Raw genomic sequence first — 18,850 nt, 5'->3', positions numbered from 1 at the left:
TGGTACAAGTCTATGAACTAAACTACAGAATTTAAAAATCTTTCAAGATATTTTAAAGCTTTCCTTATTATTTCCTGTTGATAGTTAAAAGCAATTTAAATAATGGTCATATATATGTACATTTTTGAGATTATCATCTAGTTCTGTGGTTATAATTTGACCACGTTTAGGTGTGACTTGTGGCTTTCCCCATTACTAACTGTATGAACTTGGGCAAGTTATGTAACATCTGTTCCTCAGTTTCTTTATCTATAAAGCAGAGGTAACAATACCTATCCTCAGGATTCTATGGAAGATTAAATGGGGATCCCTGGGTGGCGCAGCGGTTTGGCGCCTGTCTTTGGCCTAGGGCGCGATCCTGGAGACCCGGGATCGAATCCCACGTCGGGCTCCCGGTGCATGGAGCCTGCTTCTCCCTCTGCCTGTGTCTCTGCCTCTCTCTCTCCCTCTCTCTCTGTGACTATCATAAAAAAAAAAAAAAAAAAAAAAAAAAAAAGGAAGATTAAATGGCATATAGTCACTTAGTACAGTGATGTGCACACAGTAACTACTCTAGCTGCTATTATTATTATTATTATTAGAGTTAAAGGGCAAATGAAATACTGGGTCTTCTTACCTTCTATGAACAAACAGGAAAAACTATACTAAGACTTATGTTCTGGCTGAAAATCACTGGTGATTATACTTGACATATATTGTATCAAGACAAATCTTCCCTTGTCCATTTCATTATAAATAGGCTTATTATTCATTTCCATGATTTGCAGATCTATTTTCCCCTTTATTACTTACATCTTTGACTACATACTTCTCAAGATTTTCAACTGTCTTTTCCTTAAGGGAACCCTACAGGAAGAAAAACAAAGAACAAAATCAGTTTTTACAGTTTATAAGAAAAACTATGTCTACTATTAACTCAAATGCATTTCTTAAATATTTACCAAAATGGAAAAGTAAATAAACTAGAGAAGGCCATGATAAAGCAGCAGATGTGATTTGCAATGACTCTGCCTTCAAAATGTATTTAAAATATAAAACTATTTTTATTTTAAACTAGAAATCAAAAGGCATTTCATATTTTACTCAGTATAATTCACAGTAAATGAAATATTAATTAGTGTTATTATAGTCAAGCAGGAGGTATTTGGAAAAAAAAACAAACAGCCCATAACCATCATCAAAGAATAGGGTAAGTATAATCTTAACAGTAAGATCTCTTCTAAGTTTGGGAAATGCAACCTGAAATAAGAGCTAGAAGCCAAGCATTATCACTGAGGAAAGATCAACATTACTTCTGAAAGCAGGACAGCCAAAGACAAGAACAAAAATACTCTAGAGAGCTGTCACTAGGGGGCAAATCCATTTTTTTTTTTTTTTAATTTTAATGGAGGAGAAATTCTGCTCTATTTGCACTTGGAAAGTTAATGTCAGACCATAAAACACACATCATAGAGTGATTAGGTGAATCAGGAGCTCCTAGGTACCTTGTAATGAACCCAGTCGACAGCATCTCTTACATCCTGGAACATACTTCGGTAAGACATGAAAAGGTCCCCATCTTTAAATCCTGTTTCACAGCTATACAAAGATGAAAAGAACATGACAGGGAATCCAAAAGAAGGCAAATAAAATGATTATCAAACACTGCCCAGGGGACCCAAAGGTTCCATTATCACATGGCTAAAGGTTGTGGCTAATTAGGAAAATAATTACTCCCTAATGAAAATCCATCTGACCACCAGAGAGGACTATAGTGTTCAATGGAATATGATAATTGTGAACAAACATAAAGTGATAGAATAATATATAGAATGGAATCTAAAAGGTCAATTCCAAAAATATCACGTTCTTTTATTCATCACTTTGAAGAAACAGGTTCCCATCAAAGAAACATTTAAAACTTAAAATTGGTAATTTAGGTTCCCTTCATCCTGACTTTTCTAACATCGTCTCTAGGTCAAAGGTATGGCTTATTTTCTATTTAGCTTAGTGACTTGGTGCTTCACCAGATTTAGTGCTTTGAAGTGGATAAGGCCTAGAGAGGATAAGAAGTTTGCAAACTCTTACACCTATGGCTAAACTTTCAGCAGTGGTTATGCAATTCCCCCTAAAAAAGAAGAGGATAACTTGTTCAAGATTTAAACACAATTTTACTTCAGGGAGGATAAACCATATTTACTCCTCAATCAAATTTTGCTGGGCCTGGGAGTAAAACTAAATTACCACCCCTGAATGGCTCCTGGGCAGCTGCTGTGAAATGAGTTGGGGGTTTTAGTGTAATTCTGCTTGGACAGATAATCATCACACAAACCTCCCACTCAGTTGTCACAATTAGCACCTCTGCTGGCCGTCTTCATTCCCAGGAGAAGCCAATCAGAAGTGGTCCCTTCCAAACATGGCTGCAGCACACTGGCAAGGAGAGGGGCCGTGTGGGAGGTGAGAGCCTGCATGGAGCTGCTGGTGCTGTCCCATCTCTCAGGCTGGCAATGTGGCATCTCTCACTAGCACTAAATTCACTTCAGAAAAGCAGAAAAGACCTACAATGGCCAGTTCTCTAAAACCCTGTACATTAATTTTAAAAATCAATTGGAAAAAGAAAATTATACCATATACATACCTGGTATATCTAGGACAATTAGTAAAAAAATCTACAAGGCAGGCCAACAGGTAGGTCTCTGAAAAATGAAGAATAGATATTCATAAGCTATAAGTGACATAATTCAAACTTATTTCATTATCTCCCTTGAGCAAATGATTTTGAAAAGAAGGAGAAGCATCCATAATATATAAGCACAGAATGAGTCTACCTGGTAGGTTGAATAGTGTGTTCAAAATGTAAAATCTTTCAGTGTCATCTCGCTGGATAAATTTATTTGGATACTGCTCTCTAGTTTCTGGTCTGAAAGAAAAAACTTTAAATTAACTGACATTCAAAAAATGAACATTGTAATAGCTATAAGAAATATTAATCATTCAAAAATTCATTCAAATGTGTTGGTGGCTACATGCAAGGCAGGGTTCTAAATATTACACATAAGTAGCTACGAAGATAAAAAAAAGCTTAGGTTCCAGCCCTTAACAAGTTCTCAGTCTGATAATGGAGGAGAGTCACATACACCAAAAGTTATCACCAGGTAAAAAAATATCACAACTGCCACAAGGAAGAGAAAATAGAGGAAGAGGGGAGCATTTCAACTAAAGGGGTAGAAGAAAGTGAATGTGGGAGTGATGAGAGAGAAATTCAGGAAGGATTCATGAAAAAGGTGGCACAGGAACTGGTCCTTAAAGAATAGGTATAGACCAATTAAAAAACTAGTCCAATTTGAGAAGACAGAGGGGAGCAGAGGAAAATAAAGCTAGAAAGATGAGTTGAGACAGATTATGTTATTGCTACTTTTCATTCAGGGGCAATGGAGTGCCACTGACAAGCTTTGGGTTTTTTTTTTTTGTGTGTGTGTGTTTTGTGGGTTTTTTGTGGTGGTGTTTTAGCCACTGATAGTTTTTAAGCAAAGGAATAAAACCATCAGAATTACAAAAATATTCAATTAATAACAGTTTTAGGATAAAAAGGAGAAAGAAATGTGACATGTCACAAAAATGACTACAAATTCTTCCTATGCTTTTGTAACGTGTGACTTTGCAGTTCCTCTGATTAAGAGGCTCAGTCTCTTTCTCCATCCTCAAATACAGGCTTGAACAGCAGCAACTAGGGATCCAGCCAGAGGCTTGGAAAACACTTGTGTATAGGGGCTTGCCTACTCTTGCTGCACTAGCACCTCTGAGTGAATAAATGAGTGACATAACCTGCTGAAGGATAAAAGGCTACATACAGAAATGAGGCACCCCAGCCACAGGCTGCCAACTGCCAGACATGTGAGTGAGGCTGTGCCAGATCAGCAAAGCAATCCCAGAACTGCCCAGATGACTCTCCAAATTTCGAGCTAAATAAAATGGTCAATGTTTTAAGCCACTAAGTTTTGAAGTAATTTATTATGCAGCAAAAGCTAAATGACACAGACACAAAGGCCTGGGAAATCAGTTAAGTGGTTATTGCAGTCGTCCAGATGAGAGCAGCAGCAGTCTATCCTAGAGTGGTGGCACAGGAAATTAAAGAGAAGCATTAATCATGAGAGACTTCCAAGGTAAAATGAACAAGACTGGCTGTGGCATATAAGGGACATGACAGTCAATATGATGATGCTCACATGAAAGTGTCTCTGAGAAGGTAGTGGTACCATTAACAGAAATATGAAAACTGGATAAGAAATAGATGTAAGAAGAGTTCTATTTTGGATACATTAAGCTCAAAATAAACAGAGGGCAGCCCGGGTGGTTCAGCAGTTTAGCGCGGCCTTCAGCCCAGGGCGTGATCCCGGAGTCCCGGGATTGAGTCCTGCAACGGGCTCCCTGCATGGAGCCTGCTTCAGCCTCTGCCTGTGTCTCTGCCTCTTTCTCTCTCTGTGTCTCTCATGAATAAATAAATATAATCTTTAGGGAAAAAAAATAAACAGGTTTTTATAGGCAATTAGAAATAAAGGTCAAGAACTTAAAACAGATTCAGACTTTAGAGAGAACTGGGGTCATCTACACACAGGTACAGATGAAGTCAGATGAAGTCATGAAGACTATTACAATAGACAAGGCCACTTGCCGTGCAGAGGAAGAAGCGAAGACGGAATAGACCTGTGGAGAACACTTAGGGTTAAGAGGAAAACCAGTAAAACAGATAAAAGTTGTTAGAGATGCCCATGAACCTTGGAGAGTGAAATGAAACACTCCAAGAAGAGGAAGGGGATAGAATTAATAAGCAAAAATAGTACAGAGAAACCCCAAAGGAGAAAAACTAAAATATAAAATCGCACAATTCTCAGGGCACTTGGCTGATTCAGTTGGTGGAGCATGCAACTCTGATCTCAGGGTTATGAGTTGGAGCCCCATGTTGGGTGTAGAGATTGCTTCAAAATAAACTATTTATGAAAAAATGCACAGTCCTCACAATGAATATACAGAGATAACTAATCTGAAAGAAGGACATCACATTTAAAGTCCATACTCAGAGTAATCTGGGTAAATTCTTGCTTAGGTCTAACTACCAATGGCCTAACCTCTAGTTAGGATATAAAATCACATCCGTTTCCTGTCTTAGTCACCCTTTGGAAAGAAGAGTTCCCAACAAGGAATAACTTTGTAGAATTTCTCATTTTCTTGCTTTCTAAAATTTTCTATGATGAAAATTAAGGTGAAAGGGAATAGTAAGGATACGCTCTCCTCAATCAGGTTTAGTTAGACGACACTGTCTCCTTAAGATATACTTTCCTATTCTCTCCATTGTTAAAGAGTAATTCCTTTACATAAGGATAGTAAACAGTTATTTATCAGGCAATTAGAACCCAAACTGACTTATAAATATAGTTAGCAATTACATTTCGTTTAAACTAAGTGTCAAATCAGGCTACCATATATTTAAAATAAATATTCATTGAGTGGAAATAATGTATCCCAGAAGAAGGAAGTTAGATTTGGAAGTTGGGAAGAAAACAGTAACAGTATAGAACCTTGCTCACTTTCTGTGACTTGTAGAATGAAGATTTGATCTCAGTACTAACCTACTCTAAAACTTCAAAGACCTTTGCCAGGGGTGCCTGAGTGACTCAGCCAGTTAAGTGTCTGCCTTTGGCACAGGTCATGATCTTGGGGTCCTGGGATTGAGCCCCATGTCAGGTTCCTTGCTCAGTGGGGAGTCGTGTGCACACTCTCTCTCAAATAAATAAAATATTTTTAAAAAATTGAAAAGTAGGGATGCCTGAGTGGCTCAGTGGTTGAGTGCCTGCCTTTGGCTTAGGGCGTGATCCCGGATTTCCAGATTCGAGTCCCACATCAGGCTCTTTGCATGGAGCCTGTTCTCCCTCTGCCTGTGTCTCTGCCTATCTCTTTTTCTCTTTCTCTGTGGGTCTCTCATGAATAAATATATAAAATCTTTAAAGAATAAAAAAATTTAAAGTAAATTTTATAAAAAAATAAAAAATTGAAAAATAATGGCCTTTGCCATGGTCCAAAACAGAGACCCCAACTCATTGGGAAGGCATGTAAATGTTATGCCTGATGCAGCCCTACCCTCCTTTCCAGCCTTGTCCACCAGTATGCTTCAATAGCTCACTTTCCCTCTCCCTCTAATCTAAAGCTCTTCTTCTCCACAGGCTTTTCCTTTTGACTCTAAAGACTATACATGCATGCATGCATGTCGTCTGAATGGTTCTGCATTACCCATAAATGACTTTTTTTTTTTAAAATACTACTAAATGTACTTCCAAAGGAGCTATTTGGAAACTTTATTTTGGGGAAAGAAAGGTCTATGAATCTTGAGTTAGTAAATCTAATTGCAGTACTAATTTATAGAACTTCCCTGCCTTTTCTTCTGACTACTCCCTCCTCCATAACATAAAAATCCCTTTTCAGACATTAATAAATAGAAGCTTGGTTCATCTTCATTGGGACTTCAAATTATGGTACAATATGCACATGTAAAATAGCTTAGGTTGCTAGCATTATTTGCAATCCCTTCACATTCTAAGTCCTGTCTCTAGATACTCATGAATCTTGAACAAACCCCTCATGAGAGGAACAGTGAAAGAAAGGTGGATATAATCACTGGCCTGCCCAGATATCAAGATAGGTGTTTACTGCATACTGTTCTCAGTATGCATACTTGGAAATCTTTGAGCCTGTATAATTCCAGCTGAAAAGTCTCACATTAGATGCTTCAATTCCAAATAGGGTATTACTGTGACCTCAGATTTAAAGGATACTCTGCTACAGTTAGTTTGTGCTTATCACAAAAAAATATTTATCAAAAAGATTCTCTTTAAATATTTCACTGTAGACTGTGTTGTTTTTACTACTTCACCTCTGAGAATAACATATAGAAGAGATACATAATCTATTTTGGTTTTAAGAACTGCTCTGTCGCTGGACACCTGGGTGGCTCAGTGGTTGAGCATCTGGCTTCGGCTCGGAGCATGATCCTGGAGTCCCAGGATCGAGTCCAACATCAGGCTCCCTGCATGGAGCCTGCTTCTCCCTCTGCCTCTGTGTGTGTCTCTAATGAATAAATTTTAAAAAATAATTTTTTTTAAAGAGTTGCTCTGTTCCAAATACAGTGTCAGTAGTAAATTAGGTAGTAAAATAGTGGAGAAAATGTACAACTGTAAAAAGCCACAATGACCAGAAAGTGTCAAACTGTGGTATTGTAATTTAAAAAAAAAAAAAATTGGGATGTTTCACAAAAAGAGTAGACACTAAATTTTATCTGCTGTTTAATAGGGTGGAAAGTCCAAATTAGTGTGAATACTGGAAATACTCTGGTTATTAAAATATAGCTTGCTCTTATTTGTTTTAAATATTATCACACTTATTCATTTTTAACTCATATTTTTAACTCATATTTTTAAAAACTTTAACCACATGATCAAATATCTGAAGCTATTCATTAGAATATTAAATAATATATTAGCTATTAAAAACCTTAGTCATTTACACTGTTGTAGTTTTAAATTTTTCAAAGCACTTTTATATACATACCTCTTCTGAGCAGCTACCTGAGAACTGTATTAAAAAGGAGAAAATAAAAATCTTAGAATTTCAAATAAGTCAAAGCCACTACAATTCTTTTTGGGTGAGTTTTAAGATTAGCTTTGTTGGATGCTATATAATTAGAAACCACTTAATTTACCCAAAATGTAACTGCTAACTACATTTATAAGTCAGTTTGGGTCCTAACTGCCTAATAAATAATTGTTAAGTATCCTTATGCAAAGAATCGTTCTTTAATAATGAGGGAACAGGAAAGTATAGTACAGTACATCTGGGGAGACAAGGTAATCTGGGGAGACAAGGTATCAACACTAGAAAGAGGCTAAGGGTTCTATGTACTCACCCTCTTATGAAGTTGAATCCATGTGCACAGACCAAAAGATTTCCATATGCATCAACTTTCAAAAGATTTCCATATAGTGTATCAAAAACAAGTCCCCTATGTGAAAATGAAGACATTTGTCAGTAATACAAAAATAATATAGGCAACAGTCTTATGTAGTATTACTAAATCATCATAAACCAACACCACCTTATTCAAGCTTTTATGACAACTCAAGCATGTTCCTAAACAATATAATCCTGGAGTCTGAAGTAAGTAAAATCTTAAAAACTAAACCTAGAGCAACTAAAAAATATTTACTTTGTCCAGAAAAATAATCACAACTGTTTTCTGTAAGAAATAAGAGCCTTAAATGAGGTATGAACTATAATTCCTCTTTATACAGTGGTTCTATTCTAAAGGAGTCTTAATTTCCTTGGACAAATGAACTGGCTTATATATCTCTCTAATAGATGCTGTATATGGGACATATATGATGGCATCACAAACATCATCTTTCTTAATCTTAAACCCTCCCTATCAAATCCAAAAATGCAAACTGCCAAGAAAGCTCCCAATGACAAAGTGAAATGTATTAGTACTACACGTAACTGCTCTCCAACAGCAAATGGTAGGAGTGTCTGTGATTATTGCCCATCAGTTTTAATAATCTCTTTCCCATAAAGAGATCTTCTTCAGTAAACTGAATAACTAATAAACTAAGCTCAATTCCAAGAACACAAAAGATACAGTGTACATAAAGACCCATGGTAATTTTAGAATCAATAGCAACCAAACAACAACAACAACAACAACAACAACAACCACCTAGAAACAAACCAAATAACCTTTTTTGGTTCTTTTCTTTGAGGGTGAGGATGGTGAGAGGTGGTTTGGAATTATTAATCTGGGGGATAGAGGAAAGGCTCTTAATCCAAAAAAAATCTTGAAAAATTACCTGGTAGGGAATGTAGAATCATAAGCAAAGCTGAGCAGTTCCTGAGGGTAGCCAATAGAAACTAATCTCTCCACAGTAAGCTCAAAGCCAAGAGACTCATACTCCGGGGACTTGTACACTGCACAAAGAGGAGGTTCTCATTATAATAATAGTCAATGAAAATAAAAGGCAAATGAGTGAATTTCTACTCCTTCCTAAACTCCTCTCTCTTCCTAAATGTGCTATTTTCTTCTTTTCCCCCAAACTCCACATTTTGTACTGCCCCAAACAATCACAGAACTCAACTGTTAGTCTGCAGAAACAGGTCATATTTCCATAGGAGCAAGAGCAATAAGATGAATTATCAGACATTTCAGAATAATTCATTTCTTAGGAAACTTAACCTTTTTTCCCTTTACCTGTTCTTTCATGCCCACAATCTAAAGGCAGAAAAAGAAACTAAGATGCACAGCTATGATATTAACCAGGTAGAGAGGTGTATATATGTTGAAGGCTTCACTGATGTGTATAGTTAGTGTAGGAATCCTTCAAAATGACCTTTAAAAAAAAAAAAAAAACCACAGTATTTTTGCAATTCCTATTTGGCTTGGTAGTTGCTTTATACCCCTTCAATCAGCACATAATTCTATTTGTCAGGATTAATTTGTTTTCTCATCAGTGCTAGAGTCTGGCTAGAGCCATCAAAATAGCATTTAAGTTATTGCTACAATATCAGCCATAAAAAGACATGCCTGAGACAATCAGGAAAATCTGGATGTGGACTGGGAATGAGATATTAAAGAATTATGACTAGGGGTAGGAGGAGGGAGAATTGGAGGAAGGCGGTCAAAAGGTACAAATTTCCAGTTACAAATAAAAATAAATACTAGGGATGTAACAGACAACATGAGGAATTTAGCTAACACCACTCACTGTATTATATACAGGAACGTTAAGAGGGTAAATCCTTAGAGTTCTCATCACAAGGAGAAAAATTTTTTCATTTATTCTTTTCTTTTCATTTTATTTATGTGAGAAGATGGATGTTAGCTGAAACTATTATGATGATCATTTCACAATATATGCAGATCAAACCATCTTGCAGTATGCCTTATTTTTTTTGTATGTCTTAAACTTATACAGTGATATACGTCAATTATTTCTCAATAAGACTGGAAATACACATTAAAAAAAGAATTAGGACTCATTTTATGAGATGTCATTATGGAAGGATGGGTATATGGAACTGTATGTATAAAATGAGCATGTGTATGTGTGTGTATATACATAGATATCTATATCTATATCTGCCAAAGAAGCCTACTAAGTTTGTTACAGGTGAAAAAAAATGTATTTTAGAATATGGGTATTTCTCTCTACTACTATAGATCTCTGAAATCTTCTATAACAAAAAACTTTTCAGAATAATCATTGCAGTTCAGTATAAAGAAAATGATGTTCCTTTAAATAGGTTTCCTCCAATGCAATATTTAGGTAATCATCTTCCCATCAGTGTCTAGGAGTAGATAAGCCATATTAAAGAGAGAAATAAAAAGACCTGCAATCTTGCTCAATGCCAAAAAAAAAAATCCATTTTTATCTCACAATATTATTCTTATTAGATTACTACTGTTCTTCTATCCACAATCTATACAGCCTATGGCTCAAACTGATTTTTCACTGCAATTAGTTTGCCGGCCCAAATTAGTGCTAAATCTTAATGAGTACTATTCAACTTTTCCTTGCCAAAAGAAATCTTTTAGAGTATTTCTGGAACTACATAAAAGAAACCAGTAATACTGGTCACTTCCAAAGAAGGGAACTGAGTAGCTAAGAGATGGGGAAGTACACTTTCATGTACCATCTGTACTTTTACAACTTGTAACATATTAATGTATATATCCATTATTTTTAAATTAAGCTGAAATGTTAAGAAAGCAGGGTGAACTTTCAAAATATTTAATACCATCTGCCATATTTAAAAAGCCTAAAATTGGGGCAGCCCAGGTGGCTCAGCGGTTTAGCGTCGCCTTCAGCCTTGGGCCTAATCCACGAGACCCAGGATCGAGTCCTATGTCAGGCTCCCTGCATGGAACCTGCTGCTCCCTCTGCCTATGTCCCTCTCTCCTCTCTCTCTCTCTCTGTGTCCCTCATGAATAAATAAATAAAATCTTAAAAAAAAAAAAAAAAGCCTAACATTTTTAAGGTTCTTTAGGAGAAGGAGGTTCTTGAGTCTTGTCCCCTCAGAATAATGCCAAAAGAAGCCATCATTCCCTTTGATGTCTCAGAGGTAAAAATAATTTAATGCTAATGCTGACACCAATATTATCAAAATTGGCTACATATTTTCTCTGTTCAATTCCATCCCCCTCATCACCCTTTCCCACCAAAACAAAAAAACAGCCATTTTGGAATCCATGAGTGTGGAATTATTAAATCTAGATGACGTAAACTGTGATAAAGGAAGTGCTTGTATATTCATACGCACTAAAAGAGTAAGAGCTAGTGTATTATAATAAAACCAGGAAAGTAGTATTGACTGATGTCAATCTGAATTATTTTGAGAATATAAAATTATCTCTCTCACCCAACACTGTGCACACTTCACTCCAACTGGGAGTAAATCTCTTTTAACAAAATTTCCATAAAACAAAAACTTTCTCAATCTTAACAAAGCCCCATTTATTTCAAATAATATTTAATGAAACAAAATTCCAGTATAGTTAAGCAATTTGGATAATCTACTGGCATTCAGTCTTACAGGATTTGGCCCATATAAAATATTTTCAAGTAACAATTTTTTTCAGGAGAATAATTTGCTGGATATACCTTAAAAATGGGAGGCAAAAAACCCAAAAAACTTTAATCACCCCCACCCAAACTCACCCATAAATGAGCCATTTTCCCCAGTTTAAAATCAAGTAATTATAGAGTGATGGAGTAATGATGAATTAAAACCTGTGTTCAGAAGACACTTTGGGTTGAAACCCAAATCTATTTTTTCAGAATTTTTAGTGAAGAAAAAAAAAATATTGGGAGGGAGGGTAGATATCTCAAATCCTCATTTTGCCAGCATAAACCCTAGAACAGAAAATAAAACACTATATACTTGCCACATTTATCATTATTCCAGGACAGAACTTCCCAAGTGTTCAACTGAGGTACTTTCTAGTAACTCCCCCTACAGAAATACATTAAATTTCCTTTCACTCAATGAGTTTAGGGTACTTTCTAAAAATACAATGTATTTTCCCCATTTGCTGACCTGAAGTTACATAAGCAAGTACAAATGTAAACTTAAGCGAGAATTTAGGTCTCCCTGAGTCTCATCCAAAGCTTTTTTGTGGTGGGATATACTACCACTGCTAAAAGTGAATTTCTAGATTACATAGGCCATCAAAATTTAAGCCTAGGTGTTGAAACACACTACCCTCCCTCCAACTTCATTCACCTAGTCCAAAATAAACTGCTCTAGTCACAGGTGGGAATGGATTTAGCAAAGAGAGTTCAAGTTCCACTTTGACAACACTATCCATTTCACTAAGCTCTATATTAATCAGTAGGACCTACAAGCTATTGACATTTTCTCATAAGCTTCCCGGATAATCATTTCAGTAACACGAATTCCCAGGTCATTAAATCATCTGCTAGAACACTATACAGTACAACCAGGGCTGGAGAAACAGAATTGTAGTTGCAGAGATCACAAGTTTAGATGTTTTGTTCTAAGTGTCCCTTGGGAATAAACTGAATAGTCACAATTTGTTCTGACCTGGTAGCAAAAATGACTAGTCTACATAGTTTCACCAAATCCTTGAGAAATAAATAAATAAAAGCAAATTTCCTTTTTTAAATTACCAGGCCCTTCAAAGTCAGCCTTTGTAGCTGTGAGGAACCATATACATCACCTCAGACTATATATATATATATATATATATATATATATATATATATATATATATATATGTGTGTGTGTGTATGTGTGTGTGTGTGTATATATATGTGTGTGTATATATATATATATATATATATGCCTCTCCACAGCTGCAAAGGCTCTAATTTCAATTTCTCTTGCAAAACTGGCGAGTAAATGATGCATAACTTCAAGCTCAATTCTTACAGCTGACTTTCCAAAACAAAGCCAATAGATTCAAAGTAAACATAACCTCACATATTCACTGCTTATTTCTTCTTCAAGTCCTCAGGCCTATCCTAATTTACCCAATGTTCAAAGACAAAGAAAGAAGTTATTTCAAGGGCTAAAGTCCAAAAAAGAGGAGTGAGTGCTTCAGCCACCAGAGCAGCACATGGTGTTCTCAGGTTACATAACTAGACTATAAAGAGAACAACCAAAGCTTTGAAAGCTGAAGCTACTGAGAACATTTAAAGATATTCTTTATAATCTGTAAGGAAAAAATAGTTCTCCAAAAAATATCAAATGTATGTTGTGGAGATGAAAGTTATGGGCTCTATTTTGAGTAAATGTTGTTCATACAAAATAGAACCTATGTTAGAGGAGACCATCTCTTTGAAATGAGCCAAAATCTTTCTGCAGGGAAGTCTAAAATTCTCATGCACTTTTTTACCTTTGCCACCAAGACACACTGTGTATAGTAGTTTACAGATTTTAGAAAAAGGAAGGGCAAACCTCTACAGAGGTTCCAGCCTAGCAGAATGCTGCTGCCAAAATGAGAACTCACATGAGGCAGATGCAGATGTAGAGTGTCACTCCAGTCTTGAAGGAGTTACACTGGCTCTCCTGTTAAAAAACAAAACAAAGCAACAAAACAAAACAAAAACAAAAACAAAACTGGTTTTAAAACTGTTGCGATGGGCTGGAACAGAGAGACACCATTTGGATATTGGTATTTACAGGAGTTACTGCCCTCCTATTTAGAAGCCTCTGACTATCTCTAAAATTCATCTGAATGGCCATAACAAAACAAGGGTATTGAAGATAAGCCTCCGTTTTGTGTATTTAACTTTTCTGACATCCTGAACCTGGAATACAAGCCAAGTCTGAACTTGAAATGTTAAAAGATAAACAGAAAAATAGATTTATTTTAGTTTCTTTTCTCTAGCACATTTTAGGTTTATATGACAGAAACTAAAATGCAGCTGGTATATAATATTTAAAATTGAACTACAGTAAGTGAAACAGGCTAAATAAGGATGCAAGAATAAACGAGTAGTCTCATCTTGCTATTAAGCACCCATTTAAAGTTAAGTCCATTTGTACCTAACTACCTACTTTTCTATCCTTCCAACACCTAAATTTGTCATCCTGATTGAGACAGACAAGAACCAACTTTATACCGCTGAAAACCTAGCCAGATGTCTAAATGTGGAATAAAAGGAAATTTTCCCTCAGTAAGCAGTGTCTTATTATTCTGCTTTCATAAAGTTAGAGAAACTACCTAGTGCAGTAAAATAACTGACTTAAAGACCATAGAAGCTATTGACACTTTTAAGATATACACTATGTTTAACTTCATAGGGAGTCATTTTCCCTAGAGACATTCAGGTTTTTAAAAACATATGGTTTGACTCCTCCGACTTTTTTGTGAAAGGAAGCTGATACTAAATAAAAGAGCAAAAGTGACCAAATATAATGTCTAAAGGTCCTATAAACACTCAACTAGGAAAAACCACCACCACCAATCACTATGAAAAATAAATTCCAACCCAACCACCCAAAAATAGTTACTTGCTTTTATGCTGTGAATGTGATTAACATCAACATTCTCTATTTAGGCTATGCAATCTTGGTTCTCTGAGACTATAACTAGAAAAGGCAAATTAATTCACATTTTTATTAAGGAGATTTTAAATAAAACTTTTCCAATTCTTATATAAACAGAAGAGGACCTTTTCTATTTTTCAAAACTATTTGAAAACCCTAACATAATAGCATAGTAAAACACAGACACAGTAGAAACTTCTATCTCTAATCCAAGAGATCACAAATGATTTTTAAAAGATATGGAAATTTCTAAAAATGCTTTCCATTTTAATTTACTTAAAATACAAAAGCTAGGCACCATGCAACACTTTTAGTAATATAACATAAAACAAACTCCCAAATGGTTAAATAAGGTAAACAAGTGGAGTTTAGAATACTGCCAATTTAAATTCACTGCAAAAGCAAAAATGCTAAGCAAGAGATTTGTTTAAAAAATTACTATTTCAAAATAAAATGAAAAAATTCCCTTATTCAAATTTCTTCTAAGAGCCTGTTCCCCTAGTAGGAACATGTATTTAGAGTGTTCATTATTGAAGTATAGTTGACATACAATGTTATATTAGTGTCAGATGCACAACATATACATTATGCAGTGCTCACCGTGGTAAATGTAGTTTCCACCTGGAAAGTATGGTTTTCAATTTAAAACAAAAAAACTGAAAATTTGAGGCAGTAACTTTAAAAATCCTCCTTAACCAAAGAAGCTGCTTGCAATTTTAAAATATAAAAAAACTATTATGTAATTTTCCCCCCAAAATAAGAATAATCACACTCAAATGCTTTTACTAAAACAAAACAAAACAAAAATGCCTGTACTAAAGTTACAGTAATGTAACAAACATTTGAGTGCCTACTGTGTACCAGGTACTAGATGCTAAGAACAAAAATTCATGGTCCATGGCTTGAAGGAGCTTAAACTGTACTACAGAAATATATGATTAGATAACTCATAATAATTTCAGAAGATCAATTCCATTATGTGACTTGGGAAGTATAGAGGGACAAGAAAAGGGTCATTAACCCATCCCAGGTCTTCTTCAAAACTATGTATGATTCATTCAACCTTAAACAGTTCATTTTTATATCTGCTCAAGGTACAATATCAAGTTCACCAGACAGACTTTCTGAGACTCAGATTCAGGTAATATGTTCCAAACATCTGTATCAGTGTTCAATTATTGTGCAAAATGAGCTAAGCATTGGTGCATGCCTTGCCTACAGGGGGAAGTAGCTACTACTCACACTCAGCTACCCTATGGGAACTAGAGCCAAACATTGCCAACCGTGTGATAACAGCCTAAATTCTAGCTCTCAATTTTTAACTACTGACTCAATTTAAAAAACCAACAACTCTATTTGAGCCAACTACGGTCTGTGTGTGAACTGGGTGCATGGGCCACTAGTGTACAAAGCCTAGTGTATACTTTAGATCATATACTTCGACATAAGTATTCCCACCTAATTGAAATGTTTTGACTATCCTCAGAGTCTTGAAGTAAACAGAATTTAGGTACTTACTGAACTGTAAATCCAGATGGAAGTAAATTCATTCTTCAATAACAGAGTATCCTAGATAATCCTGTTATTCTACTCATCTCAAAGAAAAATTGAGAGGGTGGATAAAAAACTTAGGAAATAAAGGAATCTTTATGCAGTTACTTAGTTTGGTCCTCTGCCATAGTACCATTAACAATTATGCCAGAACAACTATAATTACCTGAATTTGATTCCTTCATATGACTATCAAACCAAACCAATGTTCCCAAAGATTAAAAGAATCAGAATCACCTCGTGATGTGCCTAGGTAACCCCCACTATTAGAGTTCCCTGACCTAGCAGGTTTTTATCCACAAGGTTTAACCTTAAATCTTCATTATACAGCTTGAATCCATTATCATGTTGTCCTTTCCTCAGTGACCATTAACCTCACGATAAAGCAAACATTCAATGTATACGCAGAAAAGAGATGATGGATCAAAAGTAACTATTAAGACTCATTTTAAATTAAAAAAAAATATTTTAAAGATTTATTATTTTAGAGAGAGCGAGTGAGCAGAGGAAGGGGTAGGGGGAGAGGGAGAATCTCCAGCAGACTCTGCAATGAGCCCATCTCAGGGCTCTATCTCACAACTCTGAGATCATGACCTGAGCCATAGTCTTAACCGACTGAGTCACCCAGGTGGCCCTTAAATTTTTTTAAAAAATTTTAATTCCAACATAATTGATATTAAGACTCTTAAAACAACTTCATCCTTGTTGAAAATAGCAGGCAATATTTTTTAAGAGTAAGATTTTAGTAATTTTCCTGATGTAACTATTCCATGACACTTATTCCAAAAATTAATCTGGTTTATGTCTGAATGCTTTTATGAGTGGCAATGAAAAGATCATAAGTACTGATAAGTGATTATTTCTATCACTCACCTTGTTATGGAGGAGATAGAATTGGATTTTATTAAGCAATCTTTGAAATTTCCTAATGATCTAGGAACCAACCACATATTATTGCAATTCAAAGAAATGAATTTGAAATTAGTGAAAATCGGGGAATGCCTGGGTGGCTCAGTGGCTGAGCATCTGCCTTCGGCTCAGGTCGCAATCTAGGGGTCTTGGGATTGAGTCCCACATCAGACTTCCCACAGTCAGTCTGCTTCTCCTTCTGCCTATGTCTCTGCCTCTCTCTGTATTTCTCATAAATAACTTTTAAAAATCTTTAAAAAAGAAAAAAAAAAACAGGGCACCCGGTTTAGTGAAAATTAGTGAAAGCCAGGGCACCTGGGTGTTCAGTTGGTTGGGCATCTACCTTTAGCTCAGGCCATGATCTCGGGGTCCTGGGATCAAGCCCCACATCGGCTCCTTGCTAACCTGGAATCTGCTTCTCCCTCTCCCTCTATCCCTCCCCTTGCTTGTGCTCGCTCTCTCACTCTCACAAATGAAAAATAAAATCTTTAAAACAAAATTTAGCGAAAAACCCTAACTGGGAGACTGAAATGACATAAAGGCAATCAGAGCTTGGAAATTAAGTGTAGATCCATATGTGGATAATAGGGATGCCTAAAGCTAAAATGCATATCTAATATAGGTAGTATATATAATATAAATATGTATCTAAAAATTATAGTCTTGAATATATTTATCTCAACCAACACATATAACGCATTGGAGGGAGGTGGCGGTAACTGGGTGACGAGTATTGAGGATGGCACATGATATGATGAACACTGGGTGTTATACACAACTGATGAATTATTGAACGTTACATGTGAAACTAATGATGTACTGTATGTTGGCTAACTGAATTTAAATAAAAAAATAAATTAAATATATATATATATAATGCACTGGAGTTTTCTGAGGTAGTATAAGAAATCCATAAGTTTAAGAAAGAGCAGTAAGAATACCTAAAATAAAGATATAGCTCAGATGGAAATGAAGAATTAAAAAATCTTTACATTTAGATGCCTTAAAAAATTACTTCATTGGTATTTTGCCAGTTTTCTCTATCTAGTTTTGTTTTGTTTTTAAAGAAGGCTCCACTCCCAATATGGGGCTTGAATCACAACCCTGGGATCAAGAATTGCAGACTCTACCAACTGAGCCAGTCAGGAACTCCCTCTATCTCGTTTTTAAATTTAACTTTATTAAGAATATTTTTTAATCATACACAAAAGTACTGAGAATATTAAATGAGCGGCTTTGAAACCATCACCCAAGCTTTAACAATTATCAGTTTTCTTGGACTCTTGTTTCATTTATCTTCCCTAATCTTTTCTCTTCCAATTTAATAACTTCTATCAGATCAAAAGTTTTTAAACTGATCTTTCACAGAATATTGAAATAGCACAATTATACACAAGATATCATATACATGCACATACAAAAGTATTCACTAGTTTGGGTAAATCTTTTAATTACTGCTTAAATATCCTTCCCACTTAGAGCCCAGTGACATAAACAGTCTTTTAACAGCAGTAAGTTATAAATAAGAGCCTTCCAAATTAAGGGTTGCTCAGAAATCTTTTAACTATTCATATGGCTGGGGGAGGGAGGACCTATACTAAGGCTGTCAATCTTACAGTCTTGAAGAGAAAACCCTACCAAAAACAGTGCTCTTTTGGTATGAGCAGTATGGTATGAAGCTCTTTTGGGATGAAAGTACTAATTTAGTACCATCATATATGAATACTCTAGGAAATCAAAGTTAACACATAAGGTGATACATTGGGCCAAAGAAAATAGAAGTGTAAACATGGGAGAA

At 35.6% G+C, this 18,850-nt stretch overlaps 1 protein-coding gene across 2 annotated transcripts in view; it reads right to left on the bottom strand.

The window, feature by feature from the left end:
- NT5C2 (5'-nucleotidase, cytosolic II) overlaps positions 1 to 18,850 on the bottom strand; it is an 88,127-nt gene that overhangs the window by 10,122 nt on the left and 59,155 nt on the right. Inside the window, exons 4-10 of one of the 2 annotated variants that reach the window (XM_041742486.1) lie at positions 8,871 to 8,988; positions 7,934 to 8,029; positions 7,579 to 7,602; positions 2,808 to 2,899; positions 2,618 to 2,675; positions 1,485 to 1,578; positions 793 to 846 (exon numbers count right to left, since the gene is read on the bottom strand). In XM_041742486.1, the coding sequence (XP_041598420.1) occupies positions 793 to 846; positions 1,485 to 1,578; positions 2,618 to 2,675; positions 2,808 to 2,899; positions 7,579 to 7,602; positions 7,934 to 8,029; positions 8,871 to 8,988 (536 nt within the window). The remainder of the gene's footprint in view (positions 1 to 792; positions 847 to 1,484; positions 1,579 to 2,617; positions 2,676 to 2,807; positions 2,900 to 7,578; positions 7,603 to 7,933; positions 8,030 to 8,870; positions 8,989 to 18,850) is intronic. The other variant, XM_041742487.1, reaches the window with a different exon arrangement.

Source organism: Vulpes lagopus, chromosome 2, assembly GCF_018345385.1.
Source record: "Vulpes lagopus strain Blue_001 chromosome 2, ASM1834538v1, whole genome shotgun sequence".
Classification (NCBI taxonomy): Eukaryota; Metazoa; Chordata; class Mammalia; order Carnivora; family Canidae; genus Vulpes; species Vulpes lagopus.
The sequence above is the reverse complement of the archived record's forward strand: the minus strand, read 5'-3'. Positions and strand labels throughout refer to the sequence as shown.